This window comes from Blennius ocellaris (assembly GCF_963422515.1).
Source record: "Blennius ocellaris genome assembly, chromosome: 10".
Lineage (NCBI taxonomy): Eukaryota > Metazoa > Chordata > Actinopteri > Blenniiformes > Blenniidae > Blennius > Blennius ocellaris.
Genome location: NC_137659.1, coordinates 8,958,422 through 8,983,294, shown reverse-complemented (window position 1 = coordinate 8,983,294; position 24,873 = coordinate 8,958,422). Strand labels below are relative to the sequence as shown.

The window sequence follows — 24,873 nt, the reverse complement described above, 5'->3', positions numbered from 1 at the left end:
AACAAAGGGCTGTCCTTTCTGTTTGAAAGAGGCCTCTGCAAAACCTGCTCAGGTGTTTCCAGTAAGAATTGTGTGTGTGTGTGTGTGTGTGTGTGTGTGTGTGTGTGTGTGTGTGTGTGTGTGTGTGTGTGTGTGTGTGTGTGTGTGTGTGTGTGTGTGTGTGTGTGTGTGTGTGTGTGTGTACGTGCAAATCTGTCTTCAATAAATCAAAACTATGTCAAGCTGGCTTGTAACTGATTCAAAACCAAAGCACGACAGCTCAGGTTTATTAACTCACACATATTTCATGATAAATGACGGTGGTGCCTTTCAGAAAGTATATCACAAATATCTACAATGCGAGCCAACTATATATATAACTTGAAATGCTTTATGTTGAGCAAATTAGGGCGAACTGTATTCAGATTAGTTTTAGTATACTGCCAAAAAAGTTGTTTTTTGTTTCTATGAATTAGCCATAGAATATCATATATCTCATCTGCATTCTAGTCATAAATTTGAGTAAATTAACCATTAAACAATCCTAATGTTTTATTGCTCATTAAAAAACCTGTATGTACGTGAAACTCCAAATTTACATTTTCCCAACTCAAACCCCCCCCCCCCCCCCCCCCCCCCCCCCCCCCAGACGATTCCCAAAGTCATAATTGTTCTTGTCTGGAGGTTTTGTGTAAATTCCAGCCTGTCAGTAGTCAAAAGTCTCAGATTTTGAGAGTTTGCTTTTAGTATTTGTCTTTTTACTACTCCATATACTGCGGTTGGTATGTTTCTCTTCTGTTTAGGCAGATGGGACGTTACAGTGACTCGTGACACCCTCTAGTGGTACAAACTTGTAAGAGTGGTTAAGTGGGTGCTACTGTATCAGCTCACAAACTTCAGAAAACATCGTTGTATCTGTGCACAATACACAGATATAGAAAAATAATTGAAAAAGCTTCATTTGAACATTTCTCATAAACCATTTAGTTTTTCTATTATTTTGTAGTATCGACAAACACAACTCTTTTGGATGTGATTTCACACAAGGGAAAAAAAATGCTGCAGAATCTTTGATTCACACAATAATTTATATACCTATTTCATCAGTAAATATATCAAAATATTGCATTGCACAAGCCGATAGGAAAATGAGCTAATTCACTGCAAGAAATTCCAAGCGATCAGTGGACGGCGCTGACTGCTCTGTCACACAGGCTGCTGACAACATCAATTTGCAGGCAGACGGACACTGTGACTTCAGTCAGAGCTGCAAAGTCGAAGCAGGCTTACTGATGACTCACTGGCACAAATATACAGACACTGATTCAACCAGGGGAAAGGTTACTTCTTCTATATGGCAAATATCAGCAACGATGCAATTTAAAATGCTTAGTATTCGCCCACGAAAACATATAAGCACAGAGATTGCCTAATGTCTCTCACTGCAGCTCCTTCTTTTACCCCACCAGGATGCTGCGCAGAGGATGTTTAGCATTGTCCAAAATAGCTTTTAACTTGACCCTTGTGCAATCGTCTGCCACAGTTCCAACAGAGGCTTTCCAATCACTGAGCCAGCTTTTTGGACAAGCTTCCCCGGATGCTTATTGTTTCGTACCGAGTTGGTGCTGAAGATTTGACTAGCTTTGTGCAAATGGAATTCTTCATTGCGCATTTTGCATACAGCTGTGCTTTGATGGGTTCATCCCGCAGAGTTTAAACTGAAACTTTCCACCCACTGTCATCACCGTATCACATCGTTAGACTGCTGCTAAACACATCGAGCATTATAGAATCCCTACAGTGTTGTTGGTGTATAAAGGAACTTTCTCAGGTGCATGAATAAATGTTAGATCATTTATATAAATGCATTATTTATTCCATAATCAATCATTTTTAATTATCACGTAAAGTTCCAAACCTATATTTAACATCATATAATGTAGGTTAACGACAGTGGTTAGTCACTGCAGTCTCCAGTCTGTCCTACCAGAGTTTTTCTCTTGGACTAAAGCCAAAGTCCATACACCATCTGGTGGCATAATGTGGTATTACAAGACTGTCTCTGGATTTTTGGTTAGTTTCAACCTCCTGTAGACATCCCAACAGCATGTTTCAGTGTTGAGTGCAGTTTCTTCCAATTTGTTAATCTTTTTTTCCATTTTGTGAAATGCTAGCATATCAAATATTGTCACTTTCAGTAGAAGGTACTTTGTCTTTATTACTTCCCACGCATGCAAATAGAATTCGAGCATAAAACACTGACAAAGTTGTAAAAATGTTCACTTGATCTATCACACAATAATATAACCTCAGAGATTAAAAACAAAGGAATGATATTATTTGGTGACATCCATCTCTTTTTACTGAGTGATCTGAACACTTCAGAGAATATATATTTCTGACCTTCTCCATGAGCCTGATAAAAGAGTGTGTGTGTCTGAAACAGAATAAATTCACTGCTTTTGAAAAGCTATTCAATGTTTCATCAGCCTTCCTTTAAAGTGAGATTAGCATAAACTTCTACAAAAGATCATTTCTAACCGTTTTGCTCGTCGACTTTACTCAAAAACCAGGGTTAGAGATCCACAAATCGGAGCTGCTATCTACTTCCATGTATGACTGCTCTGTTGAGAACATACAGTTGATTTGCATGTACTTTGTCGTGTGGGATGATAAAAATGTACCTCTTCAATAATGTGCCCCATTATGAGATGGACTGGCTGGTCAAAAACGGCGGCGCTTCAGTTCCTACCTTGTAGCAAAAAAAAACATGCTGTTCACAAATGCAGCCTGCCCGTGATTCATGAACATAGTTTCAGTATTTCACAGCTATAGTTCCCTCAGGAAGCAAATCTATAGTTACAAAAAAGTGATGCATATATGTCTCATTATTTTGAATGAGTGATGTTGACCTGCGACCCGTTTCAAGTGAAAATCATTTTAAAGTTTTTGTTTGAGAAAAGTTTCACGTTTTTCTGCATTTTCACACCTGTAGGTGAGACCAGTTTTGAAAATCATTGCAAATAAAACAAAAATTATACAAAAAAAAAGGCCAAGATGTTAATTTACTAATAATATTCTGAAAGCTTCATGGAGTGGCTCCAGCGGGGCTGAAGAGCCACATGTGGTTCCACAGTTGCAGGTTGCAGGCCCCCACTTTACGTCCTACTGATCCACTGGCACTGGATGGTGAAAGTCTGTCAATTTAACATCCGTTAACGCTGTTAAAATACTTTTTGCCATCTTCAACATCTCCCTCATTTTCTCTTCTCTCCACATCCTCTTGTGGTACAAAGTGGTATTACAAGGCAAGGCAGGTAATTACTTGTTACACCAACATCAATCACATGATCAGAAGACGAACAATGACAATATCCGAAGGAATTTAATACCGTGACTTCTGTGAAAGGCATCAGAAATCTTAAATTAGCTACTGCAGCCTCATCCTACCTAAGTTTACTGTTTGATAGTGTTTCATGTAAAAAAAAAAAAGATTCATTTTAAATTGTTCTTTGGGGGACATTTTGATCCCATTAGTAGCCATCAAACCCAACAACTGCCATTAGCACTTTGTAGCATGAGTATTGACTAATCCAAGAATTAATTTCTCAGTGGTGTCGTGACAATTAGTCTTCTGCTTTGAATCCAGGAGCAGTGGGCAGCCACTGTTTGGCACCTGAGGAGCATTTGTGGGAAAAGGAGCTATACTTGATTCGATTAGATTCTTTATTATCACTGCATCACGTACAATTAGACACAGTGTTGTTGAGTAATGTGATGTGATGGCTGTCAATTGTCCCTCTGATATATCATGTGGTTTAATTCACATACCAGCCAAGGCACGGTTTCAAACTCACTCCGATCTCAGCTATTGCAAAGCCATATTTGTTAATCATCGCTGCAATCTAGTTTTGGCTGTGCATTACATTCCTCAAGTGTTCCCACCATTAAGCACAATGACACAGTAACATGGGCACACTGCAGCTGCAATGTATGACGAATGACTCTTCTCGGCTGGCGTTTCCTGCCAATTGACGAATGTAGTCTTCTTTAATTAAGCATGACCAAACATCTTCTGTTGCCCGGTCGTGTCCAACTTTTCAGACCCTGTCCAGCGATTTTTTTGTTTTGTTTTTAATGAATACATGAAAGTTCTACTTTTTTTTTTTTTTTTTTTTTTAACTATTAAATATGTATTTAGATTGACTGGCACGTTGCACAGTGTACTGTAAAGTATGATGTTGCAGTATGCTAAGGCTAATACTCTTAGCCTTAGCATAGACCTTGTTTAAGTGAGACGTTTATCAACCTCTACGAAGATTCCCTGCATTTGTGTCTTTGGTTATATAAAGATATGGTTTTCTTATAAAACTGAATTTTCTGTCTGTGCAGAGGAGGCATAATATGATTATATTAAACTTATGAGACATGTTGAAGAATCAAGATCAAACCGCAATACGATCCGTCAAGTAGTTTGTTGTCTTTTCATCAGTATCTGACGCTTTAACTGCGGGTAAATTTATGTATCTGACATTTGGATCTGGGTTGTGTATGGCATATTTTTCACGAGTGAGAGCTGAAAGCAAAACTACAGTGAGTATTCTCATAAGAGCTTTGGCAAAATAAAACCAACTGTTAGATTTCCATCCTGATAAAAAAATATGCAAATGCTACAAACAGCTGCTCCCACATGAAGTGCCTACTTTTCTCCTCCCGTTTATTACCTTTCCCACATTTCCAGTTTTATGGAAATACACAATAATTCCTCTTCTACATCTGTATTGCCACAGATATCAAAATCCAAACCCAAACCTGTGTTGTTTGGGATCAAATTTCATGCAGAACCACAGTGTGTTTGTGATGGATCAACCTCACGTGGTCATTAAAGCCAGACATAAAGCCAGAGAGCCAGAAAAAGAGCAGAACAAATAAACACTCCAGGATAAATATGATAATTAGAAACATGTAATAAATCTGTGCAATGGCTTAATCTGTCGGATTGTAAGAACACCAAACACAAATGACTTCATCACTTAAGTCGGCGCAATCAGCGTGACACTTCCCCACAGGATGCGGCCCTTATCTGTCTGCAGGGACTGTGACTGATTATCGGCCTGCGCCGCAGATCCACCGCAGTACCGGGGAGGCCGAGGTACTGATGTCATTTGTTTTGATCTCATCTGCATGTGCAGGCTTCAGACCATGAAAGGCAAGATTTCAGTATATCACCGATCCCATCCGTCTACGTCCATCTCCGTCTGGTTTGATGACTCACAAACCCTCCGTGTCGGCAGGCCACATGTGGAGCGCACAAAACGGGTGTAACTTCACTTTGGCGTCATTCACAAAATGCTAATGACTTTCTCCCCCCAACTGAATGTCACTTTAATTGTACGTAAAGTGAGTAAAAATATGTGTTCAACTTTAATAATTGAGATGAATTATTCTCCAGATGTTGGTAACGACCCATGCAATCCAAAGACTTCAATCCACAAGTTCCCTTAAATGATGTGTAATAATGTGAAATGGCACAGAGAGCGTTTATGGGTATACGGGAAATCACAGTTAGTCTGAGTTTTGGAAAAACAAAAGGTGTATCAGGTATATTTTCAAAGATTGCATCAATCCATTTTTTTTTTAAAGCATTCTAGAATGCTTTGAAAGAAACCTTTAAAAAAAAAAAAAAAGCCAAATAAACTGTGTGACTTATTAAGCTCTTAGATTTTCACTCATTAATAAATATGAGCATTCAAACATTTATAAAGATTAACAAATCTGGACACACTTGCAAAATTCTCAACCCATTTCTGTTTGTGTGCAATTAAAGAAAAACTGTACTGGAGAAAGTTGAACCTGACCTGCAGCTTTTGAGACAAATTTCTTCTTTCAATCAAGTAAATCGTTGGCATAAACATAATTCAACAGTATTAGTCTTTTTTTTTTTTTTTTTCCCATTTTCCTTCTTGCTGTCGGGTAGGCGCGGTGCCCTCTATTGGCAGTTCCACCACACTTTCTGTCGTGGGGCGTGGGTCGGTTTTCCCGTGGTTCCCGTGGTTCCCGTGGAACAGCGGCTCTTGTTATACAATCCGTGCTCAAGCGGTCAGCAACACATGATATGGACGAGTGTAAACAGTCTGCATCAGGGCTCGCCACATGTGATCTGATCACCCGAAACACATGTTATCAAACGTCAAGGTCTGTATGCACGCTCGCCATGTGAGACTCTGACGCTGAAGAACAAGTACGTCAAAGCTGGGTTAAAGTTTACTGCACTACATCTGGCACCAAACTAATAGTGAAGACTGGAGGTGGGAACATCCTGGTTTTTTTTTTTCTTTAAAGTATACTGGCAACCTTGATATAAGTGCGAGAAATGGAAAATATAGTGAAATGTTCTTGATAAAAATAGCTTCCATCTGTCAGGATGAAGAAGATGAAACATGGGAGGACACTTTAGTCTGATGGTGATCTTTGACACAGCACAGGAAAGAAAATAAGAAATAAAATGCTCTAAAGGCTCAGCCAACCACCTGAAAGGATTCCAGTTCAAAATCATGGCCATCTATAGTGGGATTTCTTTGCATGTGTAGATTGTGTGGGCTGTTATCAACGCCTGATGAAGTGTTAATTAGAAAAAGGGTGACAATTTCAATACTTATTTACTCACCATATATACAACCACGTGATCCACATCAGCATCTCCAAGTCTGTCATATGTTCTCAGACAGAAAACAGTGCTGATCCCTCGTCCAGTAAGGACCGGGCCCCATCACCACCTGGAGGAGTTCAAGTATCTTGAGTTGTTATTCTCCAGTGACAAAGAGAAAGACCATGACACATTCTCTGTTTACCAGTCCATCCACATTCCCACCCTCGTCTACCATCATGAACTATGGGTCAAGACTGAAAGAATGATGTTAAGGAAAATAACTGTCTGCAATTATGGGGGGGGGGGGGGGGGGGGGTATCCACAGGGTGGCGGTCCTTATGCTCAACCATCAAGGAAAGCTTAAAAAAGTCAAGTCAATACTTCTCCTCCAGCCCTGGTTTTTGGCATCTGATTAGGATGGCCCCTGGTCACCCCCCATCAGAAGGCCATTGCGAGGAGGCACTGAGGAGAGAGAATATTTCTCATTTGTTTAGGGGTACGGGAGGTCTGTGCTTCTTTACTTTCCATGTTGACGATGTGATCCGTGTTGAGCTAGAAAGAAGACGTATTGATAACACAGTTTCTTGGGCTGGTGGCCCCCCAGAACAAAGCGTGATTGATGACTTGATTAATGGCTCAATTGATTAGGTGCTTTGAGACATTTTCTGTGTGGAGTTTTTATGTTCTCTTTGTACCTTGGTGTTTTCCTTGTAGGTACTTTGGGTTAATAGTTGATTCTAAATGTCCCGTAGTTGCACAATTGTCCGTCGCTCAGTATTTATCCTCTCTTCATCTTGACGTTCTTCTATGTGATGCTTCTTTGACAGAATCACATAGTGATTGGATCACGAGTTTCAGAGACTATTGTGTTTTGTTTCACATTCCAAATAAAATGGAAAACCCCTGCTGTCTCCTAATAGTCTTATTACTTTTACACATGCCATTAAGGTTCAGCAAAAAAAAGCAATCAAGCAGCGTCTCCTCAGGCACTCCCACACAAAGAGCAGCGTAATTGGTGCCATGCGTCACAGTAAGTCACGATCATTGTGACAATATTTCCTTGAAATTCCGTCTTAAAGCTCCCTGAAATGTCTCCTCCAAGACACTTAAGCATCCATCCAATCAACAGGCTGGATATTGCTTCTGCACAAAAAGCTATGTCTGCCTGTCACAGTTACTCTGAGGAAAATCCGAGGTGGCATTTTCCTGGCTTCTGGAAATGGAAAGTTCTTAAAGCGATTGGGAACTTTTTTTATGTTCTTGCTTTTGATGGTATTTCATCATAATTCAGACTGACACATATTTGGCAGTTCAAGAAACACTGACTGTTCCCCCCAAAAAAGTGTTCTGGTTAACTTCAATGTTTTTCAATCAGGCATGAATTTGCAATGATGAAATCAGCAAGGGATTCAGTTGACTCTATAGTAGTGGAAGGACTGCCCTAAGTATTTTAGTCTAGGGAATATTATAGGCATCTCAGGTAATCCCCCTACTTTATATTTAATGTCTCCAGTTGTAAAAAACAAAAACAAACAAACAAACCAAAAAAGCAATTCCACATAATCACTATAGCAGCCATCTAGACAATATTCTTGCAGAAATCCAGGCTGAGAAATTATTTCTGTTTTATAAGCGTCCTCTCAGTCCTGCATCCTATTCAAGAGCTCCCTCTGCTGATTCACCATTAGAGAATATGATTACAGCTCATGTTCACCTTCATCCGTTTCTCTGTAGAGAGTTAGGTGTTTTTTCAACCTGCTTCCTTTTCCTCAAAGAAATGTCCACATTTCTCGAATTTGGACATTTCTGCAGCTTTTTATTCAGTGTTTTCAGTTATATGTATACAGAGTCTGAACTGAGCCGGGTGGCACCAGTATTTGGGCGTCTGCCTGAGAAAAGTACATCTGCCCTTCTTTCTTGTTGGCACACCAGTTCTTTTGTGTTTCATGTGGGCTACAGGGTGACTCACAGGAGAGTGAGTAATCATTCAATCATTCATGGAAAATACTAGACAGACACACACACACACACACACACACACACACACACACACACACACACAGATGCAAACAGGCACAGATACAAAAACACAGATACACAAAGATACACACTCACTCACACACTTAGACACTCCGTCTCTATCTCGCTCTCTCTCTCTCTCTCACACACACACACACACACACACACACACACACACACACACACACACACACACACACACACACACACACACACACACACACACACACATATGCAGACAGGAGTTGGAGACATTATCTTTTTGCCTTTCACTCCCTTCTCCTCTACACTTTCACACAAAGGGCACACCCACGCCAATACTAATCCTATAATTACCTGCTTTGTTCGTTTAGCTTTGTAATTTGAGGTCATTCTTACTCATTATAATAATAAAGTGCAGAGGCACTGAACACAGATGGCATGGGCTTTTGATGCCTTTTGAAAACACGCGAACGTGTCCTTTAAAATGTAGATGTTCAAGGAAATTCACCAAGTCCGAAATAAACTCTGCAGTTCTCCCTTTCTGAGCCTTATACACAACTTTTTATAAGCTCCCTGAGAAGACATCCATTGCAAAGTTACAGTATCCACAATCGAAAGTCTGGGGAGTTGTGAGCATTGTGTTGAAATCTGACCTCAATCCGGCTCTCAATTTACAGAGTATATCAAACGGCAGTTGTCAACAGCTTGAAATGTGTTGGCTTTTGTCAAGGACTAGCTGTCTCAGACTCTAAGTGCTTGAGTGTCTCACTGCAGCGCTATATTGTGGTACCAAGTGGTATTACAAGGCCGGTCAGGCGTCAAACGGCTGCTTCTTCACATTCTGTTATTAAAGCTGAGTGCCAGACACTTCAAAACCTAAAAAGTAGATTCAATTTAAATCAAAAGTTTGGAATACGTGTTTTTCAAAGGTTTCAGTTGTTTCAATATGTGGTCAGTTGGTGGAGAGGATACTCTGGTTGAATCTGAGAGGAGTTTGCATGTTTTCTGTGTGCATGTCTGACTTCTTTTTTGACATCTTTTGATGTGTCAGTGCTTGTCTCTATCAACAGGCTCCCCGTCCAGGGTTTAGATCAACACACCAGCAGAACAATTTCATCTGGAGTGGTCATCCGTAATAACCTTTAAATTTAAACTTCAAAGGTTACATGATCACAATGTCTATGTTTTATTACAACTGAAAATTCGAACAATTTCAACATAGATCAAATTTTAATGAAACCTTCTGGTAAAAAAAAAAAAATACAGTGAAATGTTTGTCTTCCAGTGTGGCGGCTTATTTTTTTATCTATTCCCAGTAGTGATGCTGTCACTCACAGTGTTCTATAGCTGTTGCATGTTGTTACAAACTCATCATGACAGCATGGCTTTGAGGCTAGTTTGACAGCAATGAAGTAGCCATCTTTCATGGCAGCGTCATCTCATATATCTGTCTCAGTTTTGTGTCTGCTACTCTTTAGAAGTGTGTTTAAAAAAAAATGTTTTCTCTGAAATTTTGGCAATTTGCTTGGTGGTTTGGCTGGATTAGAGCCTCTGCAGGGGCCGGTTTTGGCCCACACCCCTGGTTTCGATAGATCGTTTTTTCATGACATTTATCATCCTGACTAGTTTAAAAATAAAAGAAGTTGACTGGAAATCCTCAGCAATTTATACATTTCTGTTTTTATTACTTGACCAGAATTTCTATTGACATGACTTGACCCACTCCTTTAAGTTCATGTCACAATTTTATTGAGAAAAGAGTTGAATTGTCAGTTTTTCTATTTATTTTCCTGACTTTTCCTATTTTTTTTCAACGTAAAGTACAACAAGCTACACCATCGTAACAGGAACTGTAAGTAACTGATCTGCAAATATTTTTTTGAGCTTTAACTCTACCAATATTTGAATTGTCCTTTCAAATAATAAAAAAAACAACAACGAAAAAACACCATTGTGACCATGCTCTGTGCCCCAATGTTTGATTTTGGGTTTTTTTTAATTGTTTGTTTTGTTGTTCTGGTTCTCTTCATTTGTTTTTTTTTTGTTTTTTTCTGTAGATGTTTCATTTTGTCTTTGTTCTTCAGTTGGGGGATCTATATGTTTGTATAGAGTTTGAAAAATTCAATAAAAAGATGATTGGAGAAAAAAAATGATGTCAACTATGTAGCTCGCACAGTTGTGTATTCATATCCAATCCAATAAACTCACATTTACACCTATAAACAATTTATTGTCACCAAAGACTCAGAAAAACGTAAACTCCACACAGAAAGACTCACTGGAGAAAGGAACACATCACTGGATTCAACGTCTGAACATCCTTATTCGTTCTTAACAACGTGAGCACCAAAAATACAAATTGATATTTGTCAGAAAACAAGTTGGTTTTGTGTCTCCAGAATAGAATGAGATTTTTTTATTAAAAACAATGAAAAACAACATAATGTACATTTATTTGGTAAATAATGAGCGGTGTGGCTAATGTCTCTTCATTAGGCTGCATACTTGATCAGATTTCCTTCACGTGATGATGGACATCTCCTCCCGCTCTCGGCTCTCCGACACGGTGGTCAAAACCTTCCTCAGGTATCTGCAGAAAGCGCGCCTCACGTCCTCGGGCTCCTTCTCCAGGTTGGAGTGGATCAGTGACAGTCTGCTCAGATGTGACGCTGGGGGGGGTGAGAAACAGCAGAGATGTTAGTGGATGACTTCTTCATCGACTCCTCCGGCGGCTCCGATCTGTGCCGGCTGTACCCAGAGGCAGTCGCCCCTCCTCCTCCCCGCTGCCGGGCTTGTGGTGGGCCATCAACAGACACTGGCCGTCCTGCAGACCCTGGGAGGACACGAACATCGAGTGCCACCACTCGATCTCCTTGAGGTGACTGGGGACGTCGGGGTTGAAGACGATCACCACGCCGATGGAGTCCTCCATCAGTGCGGGCCAACAAACCTCAAACCTGCAGGAAGAAGACATTCTATGGGTTTTGTGCTACATACACATACAGCCCAATTTCATCTTGTGACCATTAAATAGTGCCATAATAGTTTTTCTCTATCTCGCCTAATCCTAAATCGAGCCTGAACGCATTGTGCCGAGTCTATTTTTGGTGTTTTCTTCTCTGGCCAGTCTGAAATTAAAATTGAGTTTTAATAACAGATACAATATATATCAGGGGCATTTTTATAATGGATCTGTCTCATGTTTGGTCAGGAAAACAAGGAGCGTCAGCTAGAATATAAAAACATACAAATGATGAAAGTAACTAACTTTTGTGAAAACTGACTAAAATAAAAATAAAAAAAAAAACAAATTTAATAAAAATCCAAGACTCTGTGAGCATAGCTTAGCACAGGCCAGAGACTAAAGTGACTTACCAACATTACACAACATACAAATTTAGAACGGCAAGGGCCTTAGTCGAATACTACATTGTTTTTAGTGTTTCGGGCATTGTCGTGTAAAGAGACATCGTTTTCACTTGAAACAATGTTGTGTAAATGGAGCCTAAGAGTGTCAAATCTTGTCATTGGTTGTGTGATAGAAGTAAAAGGGTTAAGTTACTTTTACGTGTGTTTATAGTTGACTTACTTGAAATCCCCTGAGCAGTCCCAAAGTTCAACCTCGCATGTCTTCTCCCCATTGCCCTCAGGCTGCGACTCAAATTCTACTATCCTGGAAACAGTAGAAAACAGCTGCATTTAGCTTTGTAAGGAATTTAACTTGTCACATATCATAGAGAAACGATAAACATCAGATCATTGATTTAAAGTAATCTAATATTCTTCATATTTTGTCATTATCTCCAAAGATTTGGTCCTTTAACTGGTTATGTGAGTGAAGTGTGGTTCCATGCGATTGATGCAGGGTGTTTACCTGACTCCTTGAGTCGGTCTGTATTCTCCTCCCAAGTTTTCAGACATGTCCGAGAGAAAGTTGGCGAGAACTGTTTTACCACTCTGGAAGACAAATAGACAAGATTTCCACTGTTTTCAGGAAAGAAACAACATAGTTGGCTCAACTGCAGCTGATGCTTTATTTTGAAAATGATTTTTTTTTAGTGACAGTCCTATATTGAGACTTTCAGAGAGAAGTACGCGTCTCAGTGCTGTGTGTGCTATGTCAACCACAAATTCTATTTTCTCGTATCATCTGTCATTATTAGTAATAGTTTTTTTTTTATTCTTCTCTGGATTCAAGCTCATTTGATCCAGTGGATGCAGTGATGTGTTCACTGACAGTGGTTGCAGTGGTTTCCACAACATGTCCTTTCAATGCAGTGTTGCCTGATGTCTTATGATCACAACTATTAGACAACGAATGTCATTTCTGCAAAGCTTTTACAGCTTCATGCTATTGTCGCACGTTTTCCCCCCTTACACAATTCTAATGACATTTTTTTTAACAGGACACCCAATACAGTCACTTACCTCAATGGGACCAACGAGAAGGATTTTTGCTTTAAACATGTCGAGTTCCTCCAGCTAACGTCGATTTAAAAAGCTCTGCATATGCTCAGTTATACCATTAAAGCATTTAGTTCGTCTCGGTGTCCAATAATCCCAGCTAACTGCCCGAAAAGTCTTTAAAAACACACGTTTACGTGCGCACAGTCTCTGTGCCTGGCTCCATGGATAAACTTCCGTTTCATTTCCATGGTAACAGTCAGTCCCTTTGTGTCTTTGCAGTCATTGGCTGTTCGTAAGACCAATCAAATTTAGTTCCGCCTTTTTATATTCATAAAACCAATCATAAGTGAGGGAGTCGGGTTTACGTCGTGACGTCATTTAAAATCAAGCCAATCCGATTCGAACTCATGAGGTGGGGCGTACGTCTCCACTAAGGCGTCATTCACAACCGACATAAGTCGAAAGAGTGAGTAATAAATACGCTTTCTGACTCTTTCTAAAGCTTTTTTTTTTTCTTCTTTTGACAACGTTTGTGTGTAATTATCCCAACAGTGGTTTCAGAAACGGAGTGTTGGACAATTTACCAAAAGGATTGGGTGTGTTTAGTAAAACATTGTCAGCCGCATAACCCAGTGTGTTGCTAAGGCGGCGGGTTTCTCACACACACACACACACACACACACACACACACACACACACACACACACACACACACACACACACACACACACACACACACACACAAGCATTAACACATTATCATAGACACACACACAAACATTCACATCCCAACACAAACGAACACAAAGGCACACATTGACATCCACATTGAGATAAACTATGAAATGTCATGGCACGGGTAATTTCCCTTTAAACACTAGAAGAAAAATCTCATCTTGTCCTTTTTTTCCAGAGGCATGTCTGCAGAGGAGGAACTCCACAGTCCCTCTTTTGGTTTAAACTCCACAGAAGAGGGGTTTCCAATGAGTGTGTGTGATCTAGACAGTAGTCATGATCCTGGAGGAAGCAGGAGAGCACACAGCAGTCAGCACATATTGCTCTCAGAGTCTGACATCGGAAGGTAAGCGAGCAGTGGAACATGGAGGCTTGTACTAAGAACCAGAAGTCAGTATGATTTGACATGTTTTCATCTTCTTTTTCTGTTGTTTAGCTTGAGAAGAAGAAGCTCCTTCGTACAAATACTGACGGATGCAGAAGTCGCTGCCAATTCTGCTGCAATAGAGCTTCTGTCTTTTAAAGATGCCCTGGAGGAAGACTCTGCTGTAGGTTTACCAGAAGTTGGATTAAGTATTGTTTTGCGATGCATTCTTGACCACAACAGAATGAAATATGGTGCTTTTTTTCAGCAAAATCTTATTTAACTAAATAGACTGGCTTTTCATTTGCTTAAAATGTTTCCATGTTAATAATTTGAAACAGTGTGCCAAAGACAAGCAGCGGATTCAAAGACAACTTCAGCTCCTGCTGGACGACTTGAAGGATTTTAGGAAAGTCAACAAATCTATGCGTCAGAGACTCAAACAGCTCCAAGATGCAGAGGTGGGTTAAATTTCTACACCACTATCAGTAACCGAGACCCCAATTACACGACAACGTTTCAAGAGAGAATCCATCGTTATTTACATTTTCGTTTCAGAAAAGTCTTGCGTTTACACTGCCACGTTTTAACACGGGAACAGCAAAAACGCTGAAAACGATGTTGGAGTGTAGGGTCGCCAGTAGGAGCTGTTGTTTGTTTTCGTCATGAAACCAGACACATTAACAATGGCAGCTACAGAGATATTTGAATGGACAGATGATGAAGCTGGATTTTTATCACGTAAGACTCTCGGCTATAAAACTATCAAGTCCCAGGATAATCTGGACTGGGAGTCATGACACTTTGGAGGCAAACGTTGTTATTGTTTAATTAGTCATGCATATTCCAAAGAAGTATTTACTGCAGGCGTGGTGCACATGTGCAGTCGCAGCATTCCCAAAAAGTTGCGTTTTCCCTCATTTCCTCAGAAAAAGGAGCCAGAGTGTTTTTAAAAATTAGCATTGTTCTCCCGTTTCCAGTCTGAGCATTTTAAGTAAAGGTCCACCTTGGAAGCCATTTTCAAAAAGTCACAATGTTAGTGACTACGAGCACCGTTGTGGTGTGAACAGACACACAAAACTTTTGAATTTTTCCTTGAAAATGTCGCGTAAACAGACCCTCAGTCTAGTAATCCATTCCTCTCAGGTTAATGAGCTTCTGTGTTTTTACTGCAATACATTTGCGCCGATTGAACTGTCTTTGTAAATAAGATCAAATCTGTCCTCAACATGTTTTTACATGATCAATATATTTCACTATAGGCTGATCAAAGTGACGTAGACCATCAGATCCACATCCTGCAGAAGAAGATTGAACAAGCCGAGAGTGAAAATGAGGTGAGAGTTATGCTGTTTATGCTTTTAGGCATTCAATCCAGTGTGTGTGTGTGTGTGTGTGCTTGAGGACCACAACATTAACAGAAATGTACGGATCTTAAAATCAGTTCCACTTATTCTGTTTCATCCCGATTGCTCCGGTTTCTCTTTCCAAGCATCTGAAGAACAACTTGAGTGAAAGTGAAGAGCGAGTGAGGAACCTGACGGCTCTCAGGAAAGAAGAACAGGTAACGATCGTGAAGCATTCCATCACATGTATGGATCAAAACATTGCCGTTTTAAAAGCGCACCCTCCCGCAGGAAAACATCAAGAGCGCGGCCCATATCGCCAGGTCTGTGGAGACGAGTCGTGCTCACCTGCAGGGGCAACTGCGCAACAAGGAGGCTCAAAACAACCGACTCAGCATCCAGTTACGGGTACGAGGATCTCCGACGGCGAAGGCAGAAGTCCAGTCTTCTGTGGGTTCATGGTGACCTGTTTTTTTCCCCCAGACTCTCGAGAGGACGGTGACTCAGCAGAAGCTGCAGATCTCTGACCTGAGAGCGTCCATCACCTCCCTGAGTGAGAAGGCGGCGCAGGAGAAGGAATCATTGAAGAAAGCAGCCAGAGCTCAGAAGCTGAGAGCCGAGAGGTTCGAGGCTGCCGTGGAGAAATGCTACGCTCAGCTGAGGGAGAAGGTGCGCGGGAGGGAGAAGTAGAACCCGTAGAGCAACACCGGCACGCAAGAGGCTCCAATCTGGCCAAACCAGCAAGCAAATTTGAAACATTTCAAATATAGTGTATTTTTTTAGTACAGATTTCTTAAGAGTAGCCGACGCAACACAACACTGAGACCTGAGCTGAGATATCAGTGATGCTACCATGAAAGTTAGCCAAGACGTTGTTATCAAATTAGCCTCAAAGCCATGCTGTCAGGGTGAGTTTGTACAAAACACACATAGTGTAACAGCTATAGGAGAGGTTTTGTGGGACATTTCACTAAAATTGGCACCAGAAGGTTTCAATGAAATTGGCTTTATATAGAGATTAAAGTCTTTGCTTTCGTTAAAGTTATTATCATCAGTTACTCTGCATATATTTCAATTTTAATCTTTTAAATGTTTTTTCTATTGATTTGAATGACAAATCAATCTTTAAATGATTGACAACTTGTTCACATTTGCGTCTAAAGCAGCAGTTCAGCTTTTCTCGTCGCTGATTTTGAATTTGACTTGACTTCCGTTGGTGCAGGATGCTCGGTTGTCCAAGGCCCACGAAGAAAGAGAGTCCAGGAGACTGCAGGCAGAGCGGGAGACGCTTGAGAAAGACAGACTCTCCGCTCATGTCGACTCACTGAACAGGTTGGTGATTGAGATAGTCGCGCATGCAGCCCGCTGACCGTCCTCACTGTGTTTGGTTTCCACTGAAGTCAAATTGCAGAGCTAACAGCGCGGCTACAGGAGGAGACGGACAGGCTGACGGCGGCTTCTGACAACGGAGACCTCCACGTTAATAATGCAGCGCTCAAGGTATGAGTTACTGTAGCGGGTTTTAACTGATTCCTGCATACACGCGTTACTGTTAACTAAGTAATGCAGACAGATATCTCTTGTCTCTGTGAGAAGATGCACAAACAAAATCTGAAGCTTTTTTGTTTTATATTTCTAAAATAGTACAGGTTTTGTCATGATTTTCCATATTTCCGTCCGTAGATCGCAGAGCTGGAGGCCGAGGTTGATGAATGGAGGATAAAATACGTGAATCTTGTGAGCGAGACAGAGAAGTGGCGGGAAAGAGAGGAAACCAAAGTGGAGAAGGTAGTGCTATTTTTCCTCTTAATGACGCCTTATTTGTTGCACCTGAACTTGTGTGAACAAATCAAATCCACGCTACTCAAAAACAAAGTGTCGATCTCAGGAGGCAAAGTGGTGCAGCTCTTTAAAAAGTGGTGGACTTTTGTCGGTGAACGTGTATCTGATCCTGACACGCCAGGCGAGGCGGGAGATGCAGGGCCGAGTAGACGAGCTGAAGGCACACCGCCGGTTACTGAGCGACACTGAGCGGAGTCTCTCCGACTGCCAGCTGAACCTGCAACTCCTGGAGAAGAGCAGCTCAGAAAAGTCCCAGTCCATTAGACAACTGCAGGTTAAGGTGTGCAGCATGAAGGAGTGCAGTGCAGTGCAGTGCAGTGCCACAGTCTGCCACCAGGTGGCAGTGCTTTCCCCATGTGCGTGTTTTAACTCCTGCAAGTGGCTGCTGTGATAAGGCCTTCTAAGTTCTTTTGTAACTCCGTCCACAGATGAAGAGCAAAGCCAAACTGTTGAGCTCCTCCGTAGAAATGAAAGGTTCCATCGAGGAGGCCAACTCACAGCTGCAGGAATACGTGGATTCTCTCCAGAAGTAGGAGAGCAGAGTTCAAATGTTTGTTTGTTTTTTGGTGAGGTTTCCTGCATGGAATTTGCTTAATTGTGTGTGTTTGTGTGTAGGAGGATGGGCAGCCTGCAGCAGGAGAACCTGGAGCTGGTCATGAGGCTGGCGGATCAGGATGAAGCTCTGAGCTACAGCAGCCAGCAGCTGGACCAACGGTCCTGCCAGTGTCAGACTCTGAACCAGCAGCTGGAGGCGGCTTTAGCGGACGTCAGGCAGCAGGTACTGGAAGGCCTGGTGATGAGCAGTAAAAGATCTGAGCCACCCGTGGAGGTTTTATTGAAGTTAGCCCACAGTTTGAGGATGTTTGGATATGGTACAACACTTCATCCAACTTGAAAAGAGGACTTAATTAGGCATGGAAATAGAAGAATGAAGAGAGAGATTCATACAAGATTAAAAAAAAAAAAACATCTAAAGGAGTCACCTGAAGAAAAGCAGCATTTCTTCTTTCAGATTCAATCACAATTAACTCAAATGTCTTCAGAGACATATCAGTGAAACTGAATAGTCAATGGGGGGGGACACAAAACAACCTGAATTCAGCCTTTGAAAGATGAGCAATCACACTTCCCATCATGGTTCAACATTCAGGTTATTTTTCTCATCAGGTGATCAGGGTGAAGGAGCAGGCGGCGTCCAGAGAAGAAGCCCTGCAGACCAAAATCCTGCATCTGGAGGACGAGAGGAGCCAGAAGCTGGACGAGCTGAGGCTGCTGCGCGACAGCAAGGTCACGGTGAGTCCGAAGAACATGAGCCCGGCGAGCTGCGGCCTCGTCGACAGGAATCTCTGAGGAAAAACTGTGTGTCTTTCTGCAGGCACAGAAACAGTTTGAGGCGCGTCTGAAGGAGCTGCAGCTCAGCCTGGACCGATCAGAGAGCCACAAGCAGAGCATCCAGAACTACGTGGACTTCCTCAGAAAGTCTTATCGGACCTTATTCAGTGAAGGGTGACGTAACGGAGGTTGGCTCCATCTTCTGCAGGTCGTCACATTCGCCCCGAGAACAAATTGCAAAATCACCAAGAGACTCTGTTAGTTCCTTTTCCAACACTGAGTGTAACATGCAGGTTTATCCGAGGTCATAGCTGCTTGTCTTCCTATTCCACACAGAATAATGTGATTTTTGCAGCTCGGCAAAAACATTTTGGATGTTTATGCCACTGTCATACTGAATTCTATCGATCTTGTTTTCAAAAAGTTCCACCTTGGGAGTCATTTTAAAAAAATGTTTTAAAAAAGGTGCTCTGAGCACTGAAACATTTGCATTTTCACTTCACGTTGTCATGTAAACGGGACCTAATGTAATGGTTTCAGAAGATCACAGAGGAGCAAACTGGCTCTGCACACCCTGAAAATGCAGCACATCATGGTTTGTGACTGCCTTTTCTTCTCAGAATCCTGAAGAGTTTGGCCATCGGATCAGGGCATCCTAGAGGATGATTGTGGGGTTTTTTCCCCAAACAGGAGACTTTGCCACATGTAGAAGCTGTGACGGTAATTGGAAGCAGCCCAGTGGAGACGTGAACTCGCTGCCTCACGTTGGTGGATCAGACTCATGGGAAACAGATGATACTGAATGAAAGAGATTTCCTGCCTTTTACAAAAAGATGCAGCGCATTCTCTGCTGGACTGAGATGAAAGATAAAGGTGCTTTAACTCCGTGAATCGCAATCACTGCAACACTGGAACTGAACACCGATGCTTTAGTTGTCTGTGTTGCAGTTTTAGTTTATATCTGTGCTTCTGAACCTCTGATTGTCCTTGTTGCGTGTAACAAAGCTGCATTGTGCTCCACCGTCGTGGGGATGGAAGCATTTCATCTCCGCCTCCTCCCTCTCCATACTTTTACGCAATGCTGCTAATCGCTTTGGGAATTTGCTTTTCCGGTTTATTATTATGACTATGAATACTCCTGATCTGTTGTCCTCATTATGAGCTCAATGACCCATGCGTTGTTGTTTTTTTTATTTATTTGTTGTGTTTTCTTGAATAAAAAGTTATTTGGATTGAAATCATTTCCCCCTCAGAGTCCCATCCTTCACACAGACCGTATGCATTTTATTTTGATTGAATCATAGTCATATTTTCTTCTAAGTTAGCACGCTTATATGTACAATCTTTTTTTTTTTTTATAAACTGTATATTGTAATTGTATTAAACCTTAAAGAATCGATAGTGAGGATATCAGTGAGTTAATTATATCAGCTTACTTTGCAACCTATTATTGTATTTTGATGTGTCATACCAATTTTTACTACAAGATGATGCTGTGAGAGGGTTGCATGATTTTTTTTTTTAAATGATAAAAGGATGATGAGCAGCTCCAGCTGTCACGACAGTGATCACTTCATATCATAATGTTATGGCAGGTTGACCCACACGGTTTGAGTTTGTTTCCTTCTTTGTATTTTAGAGATATAAAGATTTGGCAGTTGAAAGACAAACTCGAGAGTTAAAATTCAACAATCTTCACAGACAAGACGAGCAAGTTAAAATACATTTTGGCAATAAGGGAATACGATTAATCCACCAATGACAATAAAAGGTCAAGGAAGGAAGTGAAGAATGTGACTGTGAGGACACATTTGCACTTAAAAGATAAATCAAGCACCGTATTTGTTAGACTAGAAATTACAAATTGTTTTAAGTCGTTTGGCTTGTCATGTGATCTTAATCTCAGTCGTGTCTTAAAAATATGATGATTGTACCCCCGACATGTTTCCTTTCATTGTCTCTGGTCAGAAACCCATTGCTTGAAAAAGACATGATCCTCTTTAAATCACCTCTTTGTGGTATACAATTATATTATGAGGGGAGCCAGGTGATTGTGCTAATTTTATTAGATACAGTAAATATTAGAAATTGAATATTTCTTGACATTTTTCTGTTTTTTACGTCTGAAAAAAGCCATTGTCACATATTGTGGCTTATAAATGGAACAAGTTCTTAAAAGATGATTATTATGAATGATTTCTTTGTTTCCTCCACACAGACGCTGGTGACTCACATGTTCATGAAACGGTGCTGAACATTGACAGACGCTTGTGTGGGATTTGTAGAATGTGATGAAGTCATGAAAATGCACACTTCTGCTTTCACACGCCTCAAATGACCACCGAAGCAGCTGTTTCCACCCTTTTTCACTCATGCGTTCAACATAAAACTAGCTAGTAGTGCATTTATTATATTATGTGACTGTTGTGCTCAAATATGTTAAAGGATGATGCAAAGCAAGAGTGCACAATGTTTTTTTCAGAAATCTGACAGGAAATTGAAGTAATTTGTATCATAATTAGTTAAATATGTGTGATTTTGGTTATTTTAATGCTTCTTCAATACATATATAGTGACTGGCATTCAAAACGATATTTTTTTAAGTACCTATAAGGGGGGCTGGAGCCAATCCGAGCTAACTATGGACTTAAATGAAAGTTTTAAATAAAGTCAATCCCTGACAAACAAAAAATCAACACAAACATGGCAACGTGTTGAGTAAAGAGGGACCAGATTGTTTCCGATCCATAAATACAAACATTGAAATAAAAGTGGACACATTTGTTTATTTTTAATTTCACTTCAAAAAAAAAAATGACATCTACATTATATGGGCTTCTTAACGAAGCAAAAGCAATAAGCTCCAATCTTATGAAGCAGAAGTAGAGAGTATTTGTCTGAGTTCCGCATCCAGGACTTGATCTTCATCACCATCCTGGTGAATCACGCTTCGTTCCTGGACAGGAAGTGGACGGGCCATGTGGAGAGGACAGTTTTATAGGTTGGCTGGACTTTCTGTGTCTGTCCACTTCTGATGTTTCTGGAGGAGAGACAATATTGAGACTTTAGAACATTAAACTAGTCACAGAGCAGCTGTCTCTATCTTTAGCATTAGCATCAACCAAGAACTTGCAAACTTAGGCCTAATTTAAAGGACAATATTTTCAAGAAAAAAAATGGAAATTGTCCGTGGACTGGCCATTGTTAGTGTGTATTGCGTATTGTTCTTTGTGTGTGGTTTCAAGACAGAAACAAACAACAGCCCCCTCGTGTGGCCATTTCTGTGTAAATGGACAATATTTTCAAAACATTGTGCGTGATTGCAAAATCTTTTGGGAACAAAAACACAAAAATGATGCATTTTCACTCTAAACATTGTGGTGCCCTAATTAACGAAACTTTTAATTCCTGGATGAGGATTGCCACTTTAATTCTGAATTGACTTTAACTTTCAGCCAAATTGAACAATATCTCACTGTAAGCAGCCTTGTGTATCAGCATTAACCACCTGCAGCACAAGAAAAAGCTGAGTGTCCAAATTCTTTTTAGCTTGACCTTTAAAATATGAACCCTCGATCAACCTACATCTCCTCCCTCATTATACTTCATCTAATGACTTGTTATCATCTTTCCATAATTAAGACACAAATTGCTGGAAATATGTCATAATAAATACTCCGTACCTTCAGGGTCATTGGTTTACAGGGTCGGACTTCACAGAGGCGCGTTTCTTTCTGCATTTGGCACCGAGCGTTTCTGTTATTCAGCCGGGTGGAGACTCCTGCCCCACAGGACCTGGAGCACGGAGACCAAGCTGTAGTCCGCGGTACACAACGGACCCCGGAGTGACCCATCACATGATTCCTGAAGGCTGGACAGAATATGAGGGAATTCATTGTTTATAAATTAATGTGGAGCCGCAAAACAGCTTTAAGTTTAGCTTTAGGGCTTTAGCGAGCCGCTACTGTTGAGCTGCAAGGCTACATGTTATGATCAATGTCAATGACATGATTCTAACTTTGCCACATTTTACCGGCCATCTCAGGTTTCTTTACGTGTTCAAAGAAAACTTTACAAATGAGACAAATCTTTAACTGTCGGAAAAGTCAAGACATGTTCAGCACATGTTTCCACACCTTTAGTTTGTTATGCTCACCAGAATAAGACTTGGATTCCTCCTTCCTGAAAAGACCCTGCTCATTTTTGGGAATTGGATCATTTTCTTGGTCTTTCCTGTGCTTTCTCCTCTCTTTCTTCCCCATCTTCTTTTCCTTGGAGCAGACGAGTTGCTCGCAGCACCTTCCTGGGACCTTCACCTTTTTGAGTTTGGCACAGCCCAGTTTAGCTAATGAGAGCTGGTGAGGGCACAAAGAGACACACCCGACGGATCCGTCCATGCAAGTGCACTGGTGCTTGCAGTTTGGACGGAAGGTTTCCCCGTTCTGGAAGATTCTGCTGTTGTACTCACAGGTTCTCCCCTCTGATCTGGCTGTCAAGGCAAAAAAAAAAAAGAGGCTTTGAAAACAAAACTGACAGATACTAGAAAACAGAGAGAAAAGAAGTCAGGGTACCTCTGCAGACGCCTTTAACCGAAACAAAACCACCTCCATAGTTGCATTCCAGCCCTTTGGCGCTGTCGCATGGCTGCGTCTTGCTGCAGTCTTCAAAGAGCTGCCGGGCACAAACTTTACAACATCCACAGCTGTCCAGAATGAGACTGACTCCTCTGGGACATGTAGGTACCTCGGATGGACACCGGCAGTGCTTCGGACACCATGCTGACACCTGTGGCGAAACAAAAACGTTCTGATTTTAGACAAAATTCCCAAACAACAGCCAAACAAGCTACTTATTGACTATTTCCTCACCAGTGTAACACAAAGAATTTCCGTGACTAAGACTTTCCACATCTTGAGAGGTTGAGGCGATCCGTCCTGGGGGTAAAGAGAAGAGCGTCCAGACCTGTCGGTAGGTAGAAAAGGGCTGGCTCTCTCCCTCTTTTGGAGTGCGCATTGCTCTTTTATTCAAGGCGATCTGACGTATGGCTGAAGAGGTGTCCCAAAGCTATGAGAGGAATGTCTCTCAAGTGCGTGAGGCATTCTCCTCCTCTCTGTCGGCCAAGACCCACGCCAACTATACCCCCCCACCCCCCCCACCCCCCACCCCCGCCCAGGCTTCCTCTCCACTGTGTCACTCTTTAAACCCGAGATAAGCTGAAATTGACTTTTCCACCGCGGAGAAAACCACGGTCATCTGGAATCCAGTATTACACAATGTAAACTGTCATGGAGTGGATAATACTTGGAATCAGATGTCCTGTGTCTTTGTCTTTTTTTTTGTCTTTTTTTTCCAATTATGTAAACCTGTACTATATTTTCCCGTTTCGCTGTTTTAGATTTTTTAATAAGCAATTGTAGCTGTTACAGCCTTTATACCTATTTTTGCAAATTTGATAAGTGTTTCATTGATTTTAGCTATTTTGATTCTTCATGTTTGTTTTTGCTGTTTTTGCTTTTTAACCATTTCTAGCAGTTTTTCCTCTTTTTTTTGCCATTTGAGCTGTTTTATCCATTCTAGTCATTTTAGCAGTTTCCCTTTTCAACAGTTTTTAGACACTTCTAATGATTTATTGCATTTGGCTTGTTTTCCCATCATATCTTTTCTAGTGGTTTTAGTGAGTTTAGCCATTTTTAGCTAATTTACCCTTTGACTATTCCCAGCCGGTGTCCAGACCATAAGTTGTGAACCGCTAGTTTAGCACCAGGATACCACAAGTTCTCACATAAACACTCAGGAAAAGCTCCATATTACGTGTGTTGAGACTGCTTCCAGTCAGCGTGATCGCTATGTTTGTTCTTTCTCCCGTTAGAAAACTCACAGACGGATCACAGTTTAGATTAGAGAGATGAAGGAGAGCATCCGGAATGAGAAACACAGGAGGAAAAGATGGAGCTGAGCAACGCCTGCAGCAACATTCCTCCCCGAGATGGTTTCCTTTGAAATACCTTTCCGGATGAAAGTGGTATCCTCCTCCATCCACACCGCGAACACAGTTGTGGTTTTGGAGTGGAAACTTTTTCTGTCTCAAGCTGTGATGTGAAGAATGTGCTGAGCAGGGAACAAAAGGCAATGTTTTTACGATTTTTCACCAAATACATGGAAGTCTAAATGTCTGAAATGAAGAAAATGTACGAACAAAAGATAAGATCACTAGTCAT

General features: G+C 41.1%; 3 protein-coding genes across 3 annotated transcripts; 1 reads left to right on the top strand and 2 right to left on the bottom strand.

The window, feature by feature from the left end:
* Positions 1-10,955: 10,955 nt before the first annotated feature.
* Positions 10,956-13,239, bottom strand: ift22 (intraflagellar transport 22 homolog (Chlamydomonas)). Its single transcript, XM_080503186.1, has 5 exons — positions 13,058-13,239; positions 12,504-12,586; positions 12,219-12,302; positions 11,384-11,586; positions 10,956-11,298 (listed from the first exon to the last, which is right to left on the bottom strand). Exons 1-5 carry the CDS (start codon positions 13,094-13,096, stop codon positions 11,150-11,152), a joined length of 558 nt encoding a protein of 185 aa, XP_080359312.1. The 5' UTR covers positions 13,097-13,239; the 3' UTR covers positions 10,956-11,149.
* A 714-nt stretch (positions 13,240-13,953) lies between these two features.
* Positions 13,954-19,788, top strand: LOC308135125 (protein BCAP-like; the record flags this gene model as incomplete). Its single annotated transcript, XM_080502999.1, has 14 exons — positions 13,954-14,117; positions 14,208-14,319; positions 14,477-14,596; positions 15,398-15,472; positions 15,628-15,699; positions 15,773-15,889; positions 15,965-16,150; positions 16,704-16,834; positions 16,882-16,981; positions 17,165-17,269; positions 17,752-17,852; positions 17,939-18,101; positions 18,491-18,616; positions 18,699-19,788. 14 exons carry the CDS (start codon positions 13,954-13,956, stop codon positions 18,831-18,833), a joined length of 1,707 nt encoding a protein of 568 aa, XP_080359125.1. The 3' UTR covers positions 18,834-19,788.
* A 1,645-nt stretch (positions 19,789-21,433) lies between these two features.
* Positions 21,434-23,565, bottom strand: LOC308135124 (CCN family member 1-like; the record flags this gene model as incomplete). The annotated part of the gene is made up of 5 exons (XM_080502998.1): positions 21,434-21,695; positions 22,339-22,526; positions 22,812-23,144; positions 23,227-23,440; positions 23,524-23,565. 5 exons carry the CDS (start codon positions 23,563-23,565, stop codon positions 21,651-21,653), a joined length of 822 nt encoding a protein of 273 aa, XP_080359124.1. The 3' UTR covers positions 21,434-21,650.
* Between the last annotated feature and the right edge of the window lie 1,308 nt (positions 23,566-24,873).